Below are 18578 nucleotides of genomic sequence, written 5' to 3'. Positions count from 1 at the left end.
AATACAATGTCATCTTCTGGTAATAAATGATCTGAGAGTTCCCAATATACATATATCAAAATACTGAAAATAAATAGCATTTTTATTCACATTAACACGAATTTTCGTGAGCGAGCTAAGTAATCAACAAATCGAATACTCGAACGAAGCAAATAAACTCATATCTAAAATAACATTTGGAAAACGCAACGAAGAGGATGCAAGCTTCCTAAATTCTTGACTGTTTCATATACTTTTTATATCGTGGAAAACCGTCATAAATTACCAGCCACGAAAATCGTAAAGGTCGCGGTACCACAGAGTCATTCTGCAAACTAGTCTCACCCCCATACGTTCGTCCTCCACCCTCATCTCCAGCCAACCCGTTGTTACTGAGTATGTATACACGAGTACAAAGGGTCGGCCGACGTGAACGCGTTGCACCACGTCAGGGCGGTGTGATAATTGAAAACCGCGTCTAAGAAGCGGTTTGTTATTTTTCAATTTTACGTTTCAAGCAAACCTGGGCCCATTACTTAAATGGCATTCTTTCACTTCGGTTACCTCGTATTTTGCTCAAAGGAGTTTTCTTTCATTTCTCCTCTCGAAATAAAATTCATTGCCCTCGAATGAAAATTATTGAAATACCTGTTTTGATTAAACGAATTTAATTAAACGTGGTATTTTATATAAATTCAATTTCGCTCTTTGAGTTATTCAAAACGCGCGATGTTTGGTATTAGTTTAATAACGGCGGAGCCATTGAGGAATTGTTTGCTGTAGAAGGAAGCTCTCGATATTCAGAAAATAGAAAAAGCTGAAAGGATCAAATTTTCGGAGTTCATTCGGTCGATAAATTTTATTTCCAAGTCGATACACGAACGTATCTGCCACGATTGAAACTGATAAATGTCACGAACCTATATTTTCTGAATATTAATCAAATCGATTCTTACATTCTCGAAACTACATCACGGTGCTCGAAAAACTGCCGCTCGTTTCGTACTTTCGCGGATGATACGGGCGGAAAAATGTGACGACACAACGGCAAAGGATGAAACTGGAAGAGAGTCGAAATGAAAACCGACCGGCAATAAAACCGAGATCCGATTTTAAATAAAGTTTCCTATCCAGCCCCTACGAGACCTCCTGTAATTTTTCGCGAATTTCATTTCGAACCGTGTTCCCTGGCGACACACTGAAACGTTTGCCATCGAACCTGTTAGATTCGACGAATCTCGATTTTCTTTTGCTTGTGATATTCGGATCACTTTTCTCGCGATACTCCACTTACCATGTAAAAGGTGAAACAAAAGGATGTAATTGATGGGTGAAATATACACGTGCTTCTATCTGTTTCTTGGCAGGTCTGTTTAAGCTACAGGATCTCGTGAAATCACCGCCTTCGGCGAGGACCGAAATGTACATTCGCCAGGCAGGACCTGGTTCTTATAGACAGGTTCTTCGAGAAGTCAGACATAAGGAGATCTACAAGTTGATCGTCGACACGGATCCTGCGCACATGCAACAATTTTTTCGAGCGGTGAGTCAAGATGTTTTAATTACGAAGCTGTTGTCGTTTATGTAAATATGGGTTTTAATGAAACATGTAGCATAGATAGAAATTTATTTCACTCTTTAGATATTGTAACGAGTACTTTCTTTTAAACATTTTTTAAACTGAACATTTATTCACATTTAAATTTTTCACAGATACATGAACATTCGTAGCCTAATAATTACTTAATTTGAGGATACCGTGTTAAATTTTCTAAACTTGTCGTAGACGTGAAGTTATAATCGTTATTATATCCATTTCGATTATGATTTGCATATAATTATATCCTCCGAGATTATATACTTTCACTTTAGTATTCGCATCAGTACCTGTATCAGTTATCAGAATCGGAATCGATCGGTATTCACGTGAAAGATTCAACGAAACAAGTGGTGGAAGATTTAAAAGGTCGAGTTGCTCTACTGGATAGTTCCTTTATCGTAGCACGGGACTAGTAGCATCTATACGAGGCGAAATATTATACCGTTACGTGCTGCATCAAGGAGCTCGCTACAGATCTCTGGTACGCAACCTAGGAACCCATAGAAGCTTACATCCTTACTCGTAGGAGCGGAAAAAGAGAACGACTAGTAGAAGGGGAGTGACGTTCGTCGATCGATACCGCAACTACGATGTGTATAGCTTCGGGATAGACACAGAACGAAGACCCATAATACTTGCTCGCGGGGTATTTAATCTCCGAAGTCTCCGTAATGCTATCGAGGACGATACATCAGGGGAAAACGATTTATAATTCGTTCGCGGCCGGGGAAAAAATATTCTCCGACCAATCTAGTGTCCTGCCTTGTTCTATGAAACAATTGAATGAATTATGCCGATCGAAGTTATTAGAATTCTTGTTTAGGACCACTGGGTAATTGTAGCTGATTTATCGATTAAGAATAACGAGGAGGAAAAACATGATTATAGAATATTTCCTATTTTTTTTATAGGAAAGCAATTTTAAGAATCACTACGTTGGCAATTCTTTAAATTAAAATATAAATATTTCCATGTTTCTCTACTTCATCTCAATCAAGACAGACAACAATTCTATAACCAGAAATTTAATACAATCAGATTTTGCCGCAAATGAAATAACAGAGAAGTATGACACGGAGAAAATTTGAAAACCACAAGGCAAATCAGGTAAATCCTTCGCTGGTAATTAGAACACGTCTGCATCTCGAAACTGATTACAGCCGGAAGAAGCCGGACATTTATTTAGACCGAGTGTCGGATGTCGGTACGAAAGAGGCGAGCAACGCGAATTCGTTTCGTTACTTACATCGTTATCCAATTGCCAAGGGATTTTCTTATTCATCCCATGGTCGTAATTTTCACGAGAAATAATAAGATAACAGAGCCGAAAAAGATACCAGAGACGAAGAGAAATGCAATTTGCTCGGAGGAGCATTGCAATTAGATTTACCGATAGCCACCGCGATTCCCCAGCACCCAGTCGAACTTTAGCGATATTCAACGATACGAGTTGGCTCCGTTTACGAAACAACGCCGCCACCCCAAAAATATCAACTATTTAAACAATTCCTCTGGACGCGAAGTAAATTGCGCTTCGCTTTCCGTTTCAGTGGATTATAATCAAAATAGGAGAACTTCAATGCGATTAGTGAAGCCAACTTTGAACTGTACAGTAATACAAATGATTAATCGTTTTTATTCACGAATGTAGTATTCGCATTACGAGAATTCTATTGAAAGTATTCGTTCAAAAAACAGACACAGGATCCGTTAAAGATCCGCAAAACTCATTTTCTCGAGTTCGGTAAAATAAGATTTTCGGTAAAACCATTATACGACTAACGTATTGTATTGGTCAGGCACAGTATATTGAAATTTCTCTAAAACACTCGAGATTTGTATCTGTTGGAACACAACGATATTAATCGCATACAGATGAGGTGATTGATCGAACGGATTCTTCCCTTCGTTGCCCAGCGATATCCCCGCTAGCGTGCGTTCGTGAGATATACCGCGGCGGCTGGCGCGTGCATGCTCTTCCGAGAGTTCGAGGGAAGAAGCATAAGGACATGGATAGAACATTGGGCACGTCGGTGTGGCGCCTTGACGGCGTAGCGCTTTGTATCGAGAAGCTACTAGAAGGTTCCGTGGCACATGTGACGCCACACAGACATCTACTTAGGTCACACTCTTTACTGCATAGAGAGTGGGGTTGAAAACCTTTTCAAGGGCCATGGGTCACTAAGTCAGTCAGTCTGAGAATAACTAGCCAACTGTCTACATTCCACAACACTCACTTATATTCCCTGTAATAATTGTTTAATAAATATCATATAATATTATTTCAACACAAACATTGTGTCTTCCACAGATTATTAATCTTAATTCCGAGATTAAATTCTAACAGTATCGAACAGAAATAACAGTGTGTCGAAGGACATAAAGAAATATCTACGCCGATCTATAAAATAATTCGCGAGTTCATCTCGTGAACAACGATAGGCATACGGCCTGAACAAGCTCTGAATGTTTGAATTCTTGTTTGCAGCTAGCGAAAAAATGGTAACGTTGATCAAACAGGTTGAATTAGAGAGGCATAGGGGATGTTAGCCAGATGAAATTGCCTCGAATGCATCGCCATCGTTCGGGCTTGACCTCGAACTTTTTGGAACATGGCGAAGCGACGCGAGAATTCGAACACGCGGCAAACCGTTGCAAAGGGTAATTTGCTTGGTGGGAAATTTGTTACCGCGGCGACGTTGGTATTTCTGTTCCGTTTTTAATTTTCGCGCTGCGCGCTATTGGTAACACGCGTTGTTTTGCGGTAACCTTTCAATTTTTATTCCAAAGTTTTTCTCGCTCTTTTTCCTCAATTTTTTCGAGCAAAAGGGAAAAAGGAAGGGGAAGGACGTTTAGTTGTAGCGAGTTAATGGAATTTTTTATCGCGACAGCAGCAACCAGACCACCGGAAGGCTTTCGCGAAGATCCTCAATTTTTCAACGAATATATTAAGGCAACTTATACCGTCTTTCTATAAAATGCTGTTTAGTCGCTTTAAAAAGACATTACTCCTGCAAGCAACTCATCGTCCTATAGTATACCGGCTCCGGTATTCCAACGAATTCATGAGTTTGTCCATGGCTTTCGCTCGCCGGGGGACTCTTTTCTTTCAGCGTTACTTGCCATTGTGCGCTTTTTAAAAAATCTTACAAAGAAATCCCGTATGCTGGAAACCGTCATAAATATTCATTACAATAAAACAAGATGGACTTTTCATTTCAAAGATTGCGCACCACTGATGAAAATCTAAAAACTCTAAAAACTGTACAAACTATAAATGTCATGAAACAACAGGTATTTCCTAAAATAGGTACTTGCTCTCTTTTTCGTCTGTTTCATACTACAATATGGAATACTTTTTTCTTTAGCCACAATAAGTGGCATAAAAGCTAACAATTTGACAAGAATGGATTTATCATATTTTTCCCGCGCGGTCTTTAAATATTGCAAATATTCATACGGCTGAAATATACCTCGCACAACGTTTCGAATGCTCAATAAAAAAAAGAAAAAAACAGTTTACCAGTACCGATGGAAACGAAACGAGCAACTTGCAAATCCAACAACCAGTGCCACTATTTTTTTCTCGATTCCGTAATCAAAATCCTATAGACCAAAATCCTGTAAACTGAAATCACTGCGGTTGCGAGCTATCGATGAAACGACGCGCGAGATTTCGGTGCGTGTTCGACGGAACGTTCGTTGGAACAATGACGAATATCGTCGTTCTCGACGATGGTTTGCCAGTAGAATTTACAGCGATATTTCTAGGGACAGGTTTGTCCCGTCGTCATTGACGCGATACCGCGTCGTCCATGTCGAGGAGACGGTGTTTTTCACAATTTTCGACCTTTAACCCGCGTGACCGAAGCGCTGTGCCGAGAAATAATCCACGGAAGCATAGGCGTGGTGGAAATTGCACGGCATCGTACACCGTTTTGCGTCGAAACGGCTCTGACCTGAGGTTCCACGTTTTTTTCGCGTGTTCCACGGAAAAATGATGAACAGAGTTTATACGCGGCAGCGAATTCACGCGACAAAAATTAGCGCGGCTGGTTTTTACGAGACTCGTAAATAAACGGATTACCGTGAGTGGTTTAGTGCTGACAGATTGACAGCGACGATAAAGAAATTGCTCTCGTAGTTAATTAATAGGCGATTTTATCTTGCCTTTTCTCCCCTTCCATTCTTGTGACGTCATTATAATAGCTTGTGGATTGTGGCTTGTCGTTGAACTGAGATAATTACGACGCGTCGATGAAAGCAGTCGCTGGTTAATTGAATTGCCACGATATTCTTGGTTGTAGGACAGTCACGGATAATCACGTACGACGCGTTCGAGTATCGTAATGATCGAAACGTGATTCGTATTAACGATCGTTGATCGAAGGTGAGAGAAAAGAAATTCATTTGCCCTGTTGGAATGAGTTTCCGCCGGTGATACATTAAACTGAAAGATTATTCTTTTAAATGAACCTCTTCATATCAACCGGGTACAGTGTCTACGTATAAATAAAATAAAAAATAAAAGCATTAAAATTCGATATGGTATCTATCACCAATAAAAGCAAAAAACAAAACCCAGAAGTGCTACACAATACTTCAACTTTCAGTGTTCATTAAACGAAACCGAGATTACAATGATGTGTATGAAATTTCTTTTTAATTGCACTTTTTTTGGTCCACTATTACAGAAAACCGATCGATAGAAACGATCACGAAGTCGAATGCCACGCTCGATCCTCCGATCCCCTTGCCTTCGGTCGAGAGGCAATCTTAGTTCAAACGTGGTCGAAGGAAACTGGGTATTTGCATGCCCCGTCCCATAGGGATTCCTGCGGATATCCCTTCGTTGCTTGAGTAATCAAAAAACCTCCCAGCTTTCATACGGTCGTCTCCTCCCCCATCTTCCTCGCCTTGTCTCCTCCCTTTGTGCGTTCAGCTTTCTATCATGCTTGTTTTCCTTTCGTTTCTTCCCGTTTCTCCGCACACCTTAATCTCCTGCCTCTCCTCCTCGAGGAAATCCGTGCACGTTTCCATTTCTGCGAATGCTTTCTGATTTCAAATCGTGACTTTGGTTGACGTGTGGGATTAAAGTTGGAAAAAAGGGGCAGAAGATAATTTAAGGATCATTACGATAAAATACCTCGCGCCTTTAGGCAGGAAGTTGATTTAACAGATAGAACTGGTTTGATGAGTAAAAGATTTCTTCTCGTTGAACGTATTAGATTAATATTATAGGTACGTTTCATGCGATTGTCCAAAATGGTTTAATAAAGAAAGGAATATTTTAGGATAAAATCCATAAAAAAAATGTCTTGACTCTTCTGTCAGGAAAACTTTATTTTTCATTTTCATGTAAAATTTATCTCTTCAATATTTCTTTTTGAAGGGATCACAGACGTTTATCATTTCGCTACAAGAATTTACCAAAATAAATTTTCAAGAACTTTCCATGTTAAAGTACTTTGCAATCTTTTCCCCATTTCTACAGTTTTCACGAATATTAAATATTAAATAGGACGAAATGAAGACGCGGTATCCTCGAAAAGCGCGAACGTTTGCGCCCGAAATCGGTGGTAATCATGTATCTAATTGCCGTTTTTCTGGGTGTTACAGATTCTCCAACTGCAAATGAACGATTACAGATACCACTACATGTTCACCACGTTCGTAAGTATTCAACATTACGTCGATTTTCCATATCGTGTGTCCACCTGCAGCGATGAAAATTACAAACGAATCCTTTTAACCAAGTTCGCTTTAATACGGATTCGCGGAAATTGCTTTAGCTTCTTTGAAATGCACAGCCTAAAGTACATGTAAATTCGTTGCTCTCGATATTTCTCGACTTTTCTCAATGAAACGTTCACCAGTGGACCGCCGCGCCGATACACGTATCATCGAGATCTGAATTACGATTTTAGTAATCTTAATGCAAACGCTTAATTGGCGTTCCTTGATGTTTTTATGGAAAAATAAATTTTTATAAAAATTAGTAAACGTTATCGAAGACGTTAATTGGGTTTATCGTTAAACACACGAATGATTTCATTTTTCTTTTCTCTTTAAATCAAGCTGGTTCAAAGCTTGACAAACGTTGCAGAGTTTATTTAAGCGAAAGGTTTCAGATTCAACGGCAAACCGAAGCAATCCTGAAATTAAACGTCAATTCGGTGTCAAAACGCAACAGTAGTTCACTCGATTTATGTTTTTTTTCCAGAGCATCCTGTTTTCCCCTGTCCTCATCCGTGCTTCACTTGGAATTCGAGCATAGACTGTGTCCGACTGCCGCGCTCGAAAAACGTTGCCGATAGATATTTCGAGCACTTTCACGAATAATTTCGAATGAAATTACAGGATTTTCGACAGTGACCCGGTACATCTGGTTTCGAAATGCCATTCATCGGAAACGTTCGGAATTTTTGAACGCGCACCGCTGCTCGTTAAAATCAATGAAAAATATTATGAAAAAATATGTATCACGAATATTCAAAATCATAAATGAGTCAAAACAGATATAAAGAGAAGTCAAAAAAGAGGGCTGTGATTTGAAAGTATCGTATTTGCAACGAATCTATAAAGCAAAGCAGACTTAAAAATATGTTTTTTTTATGAACGTTTACATAAATATCAGGTTGCATATTTAATTAGACCATCATTGAACTGTCAGGATTCGAGAAACGCGACAGGGTATTAAATCGTGTAACCATGTTCCACGATCGCGTACGAATCGACAAGCATTTGAATGAGTTTCCCTATAAGACACGGAGCATCGGTGTGTAATCCGCTTTAAGGGTCGGATCGTACATCCACAGGGCGATTAATGACCGAAAATATGCAAGTTCGTGTCGAAGTTTAATGTTTAATGAGGAATCGAGACGTTACAATCTGCTGCGTTTCCGTATATCATGAATTACTGTTAATTGCCTTTTACCATAGCTAGAATTGGGCAATGTATCAGAAGACGAAGATAAGCAAAAGTATTCAAACAACTTACGATTAAATTGAAAGATATTATATAACAAATAATTAGCGTAAAATGTTATGTGACAAATCCTTTCCACACACTTCTGTTTGATTTTTCAAACAGTCTGCGTTGCTTACATTTTCAATTTATTTATTTCTCTACTTTCGCTTATTTGTTTATACTCTTGTTTTTCTTAGACATTGTTTATTTATACGCTCGGTTTGTTTATATCTTGTTACCTGTTTATTTATCTTCTGTATAAGGTAGAGCGTGTTTATCAAACTTTAACAAGAGTTCGCGAGTTTCCTACGAAAATAGGTATCGATGTAGAGATGTTTACTAGTATTCAGACGGGTGAAATAACGTTCTCGTTAGTTGACAAGTTGATCCGACAGGATGAAACTGGCTGATAATTATGACATTTATTAACAGGCAAACGTTGACCGAAATAATTATTCACGATCAAACGTAGAACGTTCGAGCAAGGCGAGGACAGTGTAACAAAGGGTCGTCTATGAATTTCACACGAGTGACGGGCCGACCATTGTTAATGTTGCACGTGCCTCGCACAGTGGTTCGGTATTACCTTTATAATTGTCGATCAGTGGAAACGCTACTCTGTGTCAGTCGTTCGAATTTGGAACGATGCGAGTCCATTAATATTATGTCGAATGAAACTTTCTAATGGCATGACACCAGGATCCAAAAATCATATTCTTGTGTAGCAAAATGGTGATAGGTAAAGTTTGTTTATTGAAGAAATTAAGTAAGAAAGAACAAAAGATAAAATATTCAGAAATCTCTCTCATTAAACAATCTTTTCATATACCATGACGCCAATTTTACTAATTTTAATAACTCTGCGAAATTACTCAGAATAATAACTTGAATAACATGCGAGTATTTCAAAATGATCAACGTCAGTGAAGTATGCCGCATTCTATGTAGAATCATTTCTATCAAAATGGATGTTAACGTTAAATAGTCTTTCACGTAGCTTCGCATGAAATATTTTACTAATATCGTAGTCCAAAGGGACGATTGCTTAGATAATAGTCTTTCGAATATATCGCAAATTCTCGAATAAACTGGTAGGTATTTGAAGCGTAGAATCAAAGAGATGAATCTTAATTGAATCCTAGTTCAGTTTTGATTGAGAATTAAGCGTCTCGTATACGAGCAATGATTGCATTCTAATACGTTCTAGATTAAGTCAACTTAAATTCTGTTTGTGTCTCTCAGTACTGCTGTTTTTCATCAACATTGCCGTGATACTATCGATTGATCTATATTTTCTTCAAAGTAATTTAGTATCCTACTTTTTAATTGATTTATTTTGTAAAAAGATGTCTTCCTGACAGTTCAGAAGAAGAAGCAATTTCATTTTTCCTATCTGAATGAAGAAGACAATACGCATCATATGTCAACGGAACCGTAATTGCTGATCACGTGTGACTCAGCTGTCGGAGGTTCTGACATCCAAGTTTAACGCAGGTTCTGTCTAATTGCCGTTAAACTATCTCGAAACTATTGTGCGCATGCCGCGTATTAGATATATTATGCGTGCATCCTATGTATATCATAACGCTATTAAACTAAGCAAATCAACGTTCAACACGCGTCACGTGCCTGTAATTCTTCAAAACCCATCGTCGATGTGCTAACAAGATTTGCATACACATTCTGGATTCTGAATACCCAAGTGGAGTTCGACTCTCGCTCTTATCATTCTCCCAGGACACGGAATCGCAATAGGAATTCTTCAACGTGTTCCATTTCGGAACACGTTACATAAACATAACCACGGGTCCTCGAATAAATCACTCACCCGGAACATTGATGGTTTACGACGGCAGACTTGTTCACGATATTACGACTTGAAGCAAGAGAAACGCATTTGCAAGAGGAAAAGAAAGACGAAAATCGGTAAAAACGACATAGAAGATCACAGTTGGTAGTCGAAGGAAGTTCGTTGGATGCGGAAAGCAGCTTTGTCTGTCGGGTTTCTCGTCATAACATAGGTTTCTAACCTTTTCAGTTCACTTTGTTTAGCTTAACCATTTACCCGGAGCGATACAAATCACTCTGTAATAATAATAATTATAGATCATATACAACTGGATTCTCTCGCGCCTCGAAAAAAATTGGTCCAGTCGACAGGAATTGAAAGAGAAGCAACTAAGCTTCCGCAGACCCCATAATAATTGTGCAGTTCGCAATAATGTTTTTCTTCAATTCAGAAACCATTTCATTCGGTCGGATAAGGGACCTCTGGCTGGAAAAAGTTCAATAGATTTTCGTTGACAAAGGAAACTCGCCCGATGTTGGACCGTACTCCTAAAAGAAACTGGGTTTCCCAGGTTATAGAAAGGATCGGTTGCAACAGGATGATTTTCAACGGAATTGTAATCGGTCGAACGCGTCCAATATTGGAGAATACAGTAGCAACTATATCAAAGTTTTATTAACAGAGTATATTACGTGAGTTTATCTAGTGCGGGCGTGACTGCTGCAGACAACGTTCCATTCTGGCGCAATAAAGTGCGTCGATCGAGGGTAACGCGTTATTGACGGTTTTGCTTTGATTTTTGATCCGTAAAAACAACGAATTGGAAGTATAATAAAAATGCGGTGAAAGTTGCGTGAAAACTAATCCTTCGATAATTAATTTCAGGTATAATAATTCGTGAAAGTATTCAAACATTTGCAGAAACCCTTTATGAATTATGTTATAGGAAACATAAAAAAATTTCAATTAATAAGGTGACTGATCGAATACTTTCGCGAGTCACTCTACATGCACTTGGACTAAGATGGGAAAAATATGATTCTATAGGACATAGAGACGTTCGATTTGGAGGATTTCAAGTACAACAGTGTTAACATGACTGCGTTTCGTTTGGTGGACCTGGAGGAACCGAAGGTTGCCGAAGTTCTGCGGCAGATGGAACGCTTCCAGCCGATTGGCCACGCGATCCTCAACAAAACCGGAGTTATACAGGTTGGTTGAAAGTTCAAGTAACTCTGTGGTATGCTCGCCACCGGAAATCGCTATCTATCGTCCCAGAACTCGTCTGTTCGTTGCTTTCTTGTCTGTCGAAACGGAAAACGGTTTTCTGGTTTCTCACAATACAATCGCGCGAAGTTTAAGAAATAAGAGTCGATGCCTGAGCATTCTTTCGCAGAGATGCTGGCTTAAACCGCGTAACGCGAAAATATCGCGCATGACTGGACAAGAGACAGCGCCCACAGGCTAAAAGCAGTTTCAGACGGAGAAATAATTTTTGTAGAAAAGAAAGACTAGATATAGCGTAAGAAAAGTAGCGTGAAATCGGCTCTGGATCTTTATCAGTGTTCCATTTAATCTTGCGATTAGGAAAATTCGGAAACTTTTCTTTACGATCTACGTGAAATACGTAAGGAATAGATTATGTATCTATGTACTTGAGGATGCTTTTTCTTCTTATATATCGATCCAACTATCAATTATTAAAACATAATGCTACGGTAAAAATTTTCCCACGAAATTACTCTCACGGCATAAAAGAGAGCGTTCATTTTAAAACGCGCTTTATTTAAAATTCATACGATAATTGATTTCCAAGATATAAAATTCCAAAGCATAATAAATAAAAGCATAAATAAAAATTCTACGCGGAATTACGGGATAGCTTCTCAAAGATTTTGCAAGCTTCTCCGAAAATTCGAAGAATACAATAAAACATTAAAAACCTCTCTTTCTGTACAAACGTGATACGTATCAAGAAATAAAATATAATATTTCACACCTTCCGCACTAAAAATTTGTCCATAAATGTATCCTTGGAACATAGAGGGAAGTGTCCCTCTCAAAACGTACTTTGTTTAAAGTCGATACGACAACAAGTTGCCGAGATATAAACCTTCGAAGCAACCCTGTACGGCCAGATAAGATAGCGAATGGGGATGTTGCGCGAAATTCCAGGAAAGTGGCGTGACCTAGTTTCAGTTCTGGGAACAGCGTACGTATCGAGTAGTATGTAGTAGTAATGAAAAGACACGCTGTGTCATTGTCCTGCATTGACCATCGCGCACGTGGCACGATTGAGATAGGTCAGTGTTTTGGTGCGCGAGAGAGAGAGAGAGAGATACATCGAGCCATCAAAAATTATGGTGCGATTTGGACGACGATATCTCGGAAATGGATCGTCCGATTTGAATAAAACGAAAACGATTTTAAAGAGGGAGATTTACAGATTCTAATGGCATCAGTTTCGATGACGGATAGCCATTTTCGAACGAATTATAGAACAGAGAATAAACGGCACTGTCTGATGGTTTCTAATCGCTTCAGATTATTCTACTTCAGATTATTGATTAACCATGAATGAAACGCTATATCGCGGGTTAACACATCGTATAATGAGGAATATGCATGTATGCGAGTAAATTGAGATTTTATGCTGGATAAAGTCTAGAAAATTATTGAAATCGGCTCGTAAAATGCGCTCGGTAGAAAAACGAATGCGTTTGCATTGAAAGTTCCATACAATAACGCTCTTTCGATCACGAAATTAATATGGTAAATCTATTTAATTAGTTCAATATTTATGGAAATTGGTCCGTATGTGTGTTCCATCATGCTCCGTTGATTCGCTAGCGTTTCGCTGCAATTTGCGTCTTTATTGATGTTACTTGTTAATATATAATTTTCGTTCAGTGAGTCAAATACTGTTTTCTTCCTACTCAGTGAAAATTAAAGTGTAACATAAAATCACGACTGTGTATACTGTACACAGGAAGTATTAAACTGGTAGAAATGACGAAGGAAAAGAGCAGACGGAACTATCGACAAGTCGATTTCTAGCTGTTTTGTCAGCATTTCAGTAATTAAGTGAAACTCGTGGCGAAAATTGCAACGAAATTAAGATCGCTCGATCGACTGCACTCGAAACACGGCCTAGTTTCCTCGTAAGGGCTTTAACAATCGCGGATGGATTTTTTGTTTGGAGTGTTCTTCGCATACAAAACAAAAATTTCTCGATCAAAAAAGTGTGATCGTTACCTAATTTTAACAAACTTTCTAACTCCATTGAGAATAAAGTTCCTGTGCTGCGATAAACACTTACAATGAACAATTTGATTTCGAACGATAGATTTGAAGTGTGATTCAAAAAGATCTCTAAACTCTTTTCATCGTTCTGTCGAAATCTCGTGTACCACTTTTAGCGTTCATTATTCGATAAATCTACTTCACTGTAAATCGACAATGGAGTTTACACAGTAAAGTAAACCTCTTCTGTTAAGAGGAACTTTTACAGAGTTTTCAACTCATCTAACAAACTTTATCTAAAAACGATATACTGTAACTTAAGTCAAGGAAATCGAGATGCATGAATGCAAACAACTTTTCACAAGAGGGGAAACGTATGTTTCAGGCAGAACCAGCTTTAGTGTACGACAGCGTGCAGGTTTTCGCGCACGGTTTGGCAGCGTTGGATCGCAGCCACGACCTCAGGCCTGCCAATTTATCGTGCGAGAAAGAGGAGCCTTGGGACGACGGTCTGTCCCTTTACAACTACATTAACGCCGTACGTACGTTCTATAATTTTTCATTATCGAGTCAGCTCGCTTACCAGCGAGACCGCATTGCGCAACACGAGCAATTCGAGAAAGAAATACCAGCAATAATGGAACACGGAAAATGCGAATGAAAGAAATATAGTAGAGTAAAAAATAATACAACGTTATGAAATAGCTTTATGACAATGTCGTCTGAGGAAATTCTTAAAGAAGCTCTGGAAATAACTCGTTACAAATTCTTCTCGCGAACATAAAAAATTAAATTCCAATCAATTTTACAGAATGATCTCGTAAAGTTTAACCTATGCAAAGTACGTAAGAACCATTACGTACGTAAGAACAAGGAAAGTTATTCGCGGGAAATCGCGGGGCGTTTTCACGCGGTAATTGAAGGAAAACACCAAGCAGTGTTACATTCTTGTATTATTATTCGCTGAACTTTCATTTCAATATCATTGGCGATCATTCCCTTGAGATGTACCGTGCTTAATTCCATTCCGCTAACAAAATCAATTAACAGATTGAAACGCGCGTTTTGACGATCCCGCAGAGAAATTCAGCGATGGAATGTTTCTTGATTTTCCACCGACGCGACGCGACGGGACTGAAAACGGAAATTAAAAGCAGAAATGGAAGCTGTTACGAATGGACAGGCTGAAACTTTCTATCAATTTATTGGCGTTTCATTCACGTGCTTATTCAATGTTACCTTCGTTCACATCTCTGGTTTGAGAAGCAACCAGTTTTAAACGCAGATTTGGCTAATGAAATGCGTGTACATTGATATCTACGTACGATTATATAAATTTCTACGAAATTCCTCCACTTTCAATTATACAGGAGTTATTTCTATTATTTGCCATTTTTTAAAAGTAGCTGATATAAATTGTCAGTTATGGAATATTCTCAATACCGTAATATCATGGCCAAAGATATTTTGATTATTTTTATTCGGATAAGAAACACATGTTTAATTCTAAAATTAAATATAAATACGATTTTGCTAATACGAGATTGACTGAAAACCTATTAAATTTTAAAACTGCTTTTCTATAAGCAATAGAAAATGTGATTTACCATGTTGTTGTACTGTAATCTACAATTATTGGAGCCACAAACGATATATAATGTGCAGCATAATCTCTTATAAACTTCTCGAAGCTTTTTTTCATTAGCCATTGCATAGTATCCGAAAACGATTGGTACGTTTACAGTAGGAAGAATCCTGGAGCCGCAATAATTTTCTTCCGGCTCGATTCGTCGATCGGCCACGTTATTGCCGATCCGGCGTATATCACGACGGAAGTCGGTTGTCAAACGGAGGGTGAACACAGGGAATCGAGTATATATCGCGAAAATTTGAACTATAGGCTGGCGCCGTATATCACAAGGTGCTTTACGAGTGAATCTCCTTTAACGAGCAGTCCACTCAACCAACAGAGCATGTTATGTAACGACACCTCGTGATTTTACTTATTTATAGTTTACGGAGCAATCTTTTGAAGCCGTTAAATTTACCACCTGTTCGTTTTTCATCGACATCGACATCGACCCCGTGAACATTACCTTGACGATAGTTCGACGCTAAATTTTCAACGTCGTTTCATTTCGAACGAAAGCGTAAATTAGTCGTTAACAAGCCTCGAGTTCGAAATCTGGTTTAACTAATGAGAAATTTATAGCACCGGTAAAGCGTTTAATTTCGTTTATGGACACTTCAAGACAGACTGTTGATCATGGTTCGTTTTGCCCTCAAAGAAAATAGGAAACATGTATGTCGAGCAAACGCGTAAACTGTTGATTTAACATATTACGACCAAAAATAATTACAAGCCTTTGAGCCTTGCTAGTTACCATGCTCATAGGAGATGTATGATGGCCTACGAACGTATTTGAGCGTTTATCATAGAAAATCACTATGTATATACTGTATACGTTATATAAATTTTGATATTCCGAAACACGCACTGAGTGTTAAAGATAATCCTACTGAATACCGAGGCTTATTAGTATAATGAATAATTAACTGTTTAAATAAATTTGTGACTCAATACCTTGCAACTTCTACATATGTACATTTACAGATTTGTTTTAAGGTATACTAATGTAAATGGACATGAAATGAATACTTTCGTGAGCTACTGTATGCAGCTGCGTCCCATTCTTGTCACAAGCTGTTAAATTTCACGTGGAACTAAGTATCCTAGACTATGCGTGAATTTTCCGAAGCGCTCTTTGCATTTTCCGAATCGGTTCTTGCATTTTATTAATACTCCAACATAAATATTCACACAATTCTCGAAGTCTTATCCCCACAAATATCTCAACTTATTATGAGCTACAATCCACTATATTCAAACTACATACGCATTAATTCACGTACGTACGTTCGCTATTAAAACTATTTTTTTTTATTTGGTAAACTTTTTACAATCAATTCTCATTGAGAATTATAAGTAAATTATAATTAAAGTTATGAAAATATATTAAAACTATAACTATATAACTATATAACTATATGTAAACTATAACTATATGTAAATGGATATATGTAAATGGTCGTGTATATAGAAATATTTTAAGAACTAGCCGAAAAGTGATTTTGTTTCACTACTCGGGCAGCAGCAGCCAAAACTGCCAGAGAATATAAATGTAGACTGGAAGCTACAGCGTCGCCATTCGAGTGGGATATTTTTCGGGTCCAGCAGTATACTAGAGAATACGAGAATGATTTACGATCCGTTTAGGACACAGGGACAAAAGCCAAGCCTCGGCCCAAGTTCCGTTAACAATTCCATTCTCCTTAATTGCATCGTGCTGTATAAACAAGAAACGAGTCCTGGGTCACGCCTGGTACGTCTGGTATGAACAGAAGAGGGGAGTGCAAAGAAGTTTGGAAACTCTCTTGAGCATTTTCCGGGTGAGAAAAATGACTCTCGAGCACCCAGGCACTTTCTACGGTGTCGCAAAAAGCACGTAACGCGATCAGGAAATAAATATCACCCTTTATTCGCACTCGAGTCAAGCGTCACGAAGAAACCGTGGACTGTATCCGTCTCTTGTTTACCGATCCCGACTGGATACGATGTTTACCGCTTCACAGTCCAGGAATACGCGAAACCCGAGGGAATTCAATCGATACGGGTGCCTCCACGAAATTTTTATTCGAGTAAGAATGAGAGGAATCGCGATTTCCTGAATAGCGAGATCCGGAGAAAACCTAAAAGCTTTCAGAAGTCGGTTCCGCTACGGATTGAAAGGAATATCGTTTCGTTGATCAAACGATGCGGAAATCGAGTTAATGAAAATTGTTTTTCACGCGATATGGTGCGCTCGTAGTAAGAGTGCAACGGATGCGTTAATCACAGAAAAATTGTTCGATAAAAATATATCCCTGCTTGTTTGCCAGCGGCATAACAATGAAAAACAAACGACTATGGGGAGCGTTAAATAAAATTCTGTCTGTTTCGATTAAATCTCTGCGTCGAACGTGATATTAGAGCGTTCACAACACGGCGGTGTAATATTTGATATACAGGTAGTACACTGCTTAATCCGGATCCGGCACAATAAAGTACTTGATGTACAGGTAACACTAGCTGTCGCGCTTCTAATATACAGGTGTTTGGCTACAGGTGTCAGGAAATTTAAGGGGTGATTCTTGAAGCCGAAATCAAGAATAAAAAAATTGCGTTTTGGCTTCGTTTTTTAGTTAATGACAATTAAAATCGGACAAAATATTCCTGCACGCGAGCAATCCTCCTTACACGAACGAAAAGAGGTCAGACTAAGCAGCGGGGCGTACAATAATCCTCAAATCGAACGACACATGGGGTGGCAACTAACCTCGTACAAGTCGTAGAGCAAAAAGCCATGATATTCACAGACGTAAACGACCCCGCTCAACGTTTTGCAATAAGAATGTCACACTAAACGTTAATCCTGCTTGCTCATGGAAATCCATAAAAGCATATCGAAAACCGTTCTATGAAATTTCCGAGTAGAGGGAATTAATGTTTCTTTTAATCCCTTGCCTCCATAATTCACAAATAAAAAAACACATACCAATGTGCATATGCAATGGTCATAAAAGGCTCGCATAGATGAATGAATATTGATACGAACACCTAGTCAGGATTGCAGCCAATTATCCCATATTACTTGCCATATAATTAATAATTATACCAGTTATACAGTTAATTGCTTTACTGTATAGTGATATAATCAGTAATTATATATCAAATAATACTGATTGCCCGCATCTCACCGCGAGGAAGTGCTGCGAGTGGAGACTCACCTTTTCCCTTTTCTATCTACGTAATAATCTGTGGCGGCACGGGCCACGGAACTTTCCAACGGCTCTGGATACAAAGCGCGACGCCGTCAAAGCGCAACACCGACGTGCCCAATGTACCATCGATATTTTCACGCTCTTTCCGCCGAATTCTCGAAAGAGCATACACGTGC

At 38.7% G+C, this 18578-nt stretch overlaps 1 protein-coding gene across 8 annotated transcripts in view; it reads left to right on the top strand.

The window, feature by feature from the left end:
• LOC126867600 (glutamate receptor ionotropic, kainate 2) overlaps nucleotides 1–18578 on the top strand; it is a 157277-nt gene that overhangs the window by 90347 nt on the left and 48352 nt on the right. For all 8 annotated transcript variants that reach the window (XM_050622263.1, XM_050622270.1, XM_050622262.1 and 5 more), the window contains exons 5-8: nucleotides 1347–1522; nucleotides 7199–7252; nucleotides 11386–11550; nucleotides 13967–14119. In XM_050622263.1, the coding sequence (XP_050478220.1) occupies nucleotides 1347–1522; nucleotides 7199–7252; nucleotides 11386–11550; nucleotides 13967–14119 (548 nt within the window). The remainder of the gene's footprint in view (nucleotides 1–1346; nucleotides 1523–7198; nucleotides 7253–11385; nucleotides 11551–13966; nucleotides 14120–18578) is intronic.

This window comes from Bombus huntii, chromosome 7 (genome assembly GCF_024542735.1).
Source record: "Bombus huntii isolate Logan2020A chromosome 7, iyBomHunt1.1, whole genome shotgun sequence".
NCBI classification, from domain to species: Eukaryota; Metazoa; Arthropoda; class Insecta; order Hymenoptera; family Apidae; genus Bombus; species Bombus huntii.
Note: the sequence above shows the minus strand (reverse complement) of the source record. Positions and strands in the feature narration are given on the sequence as shown.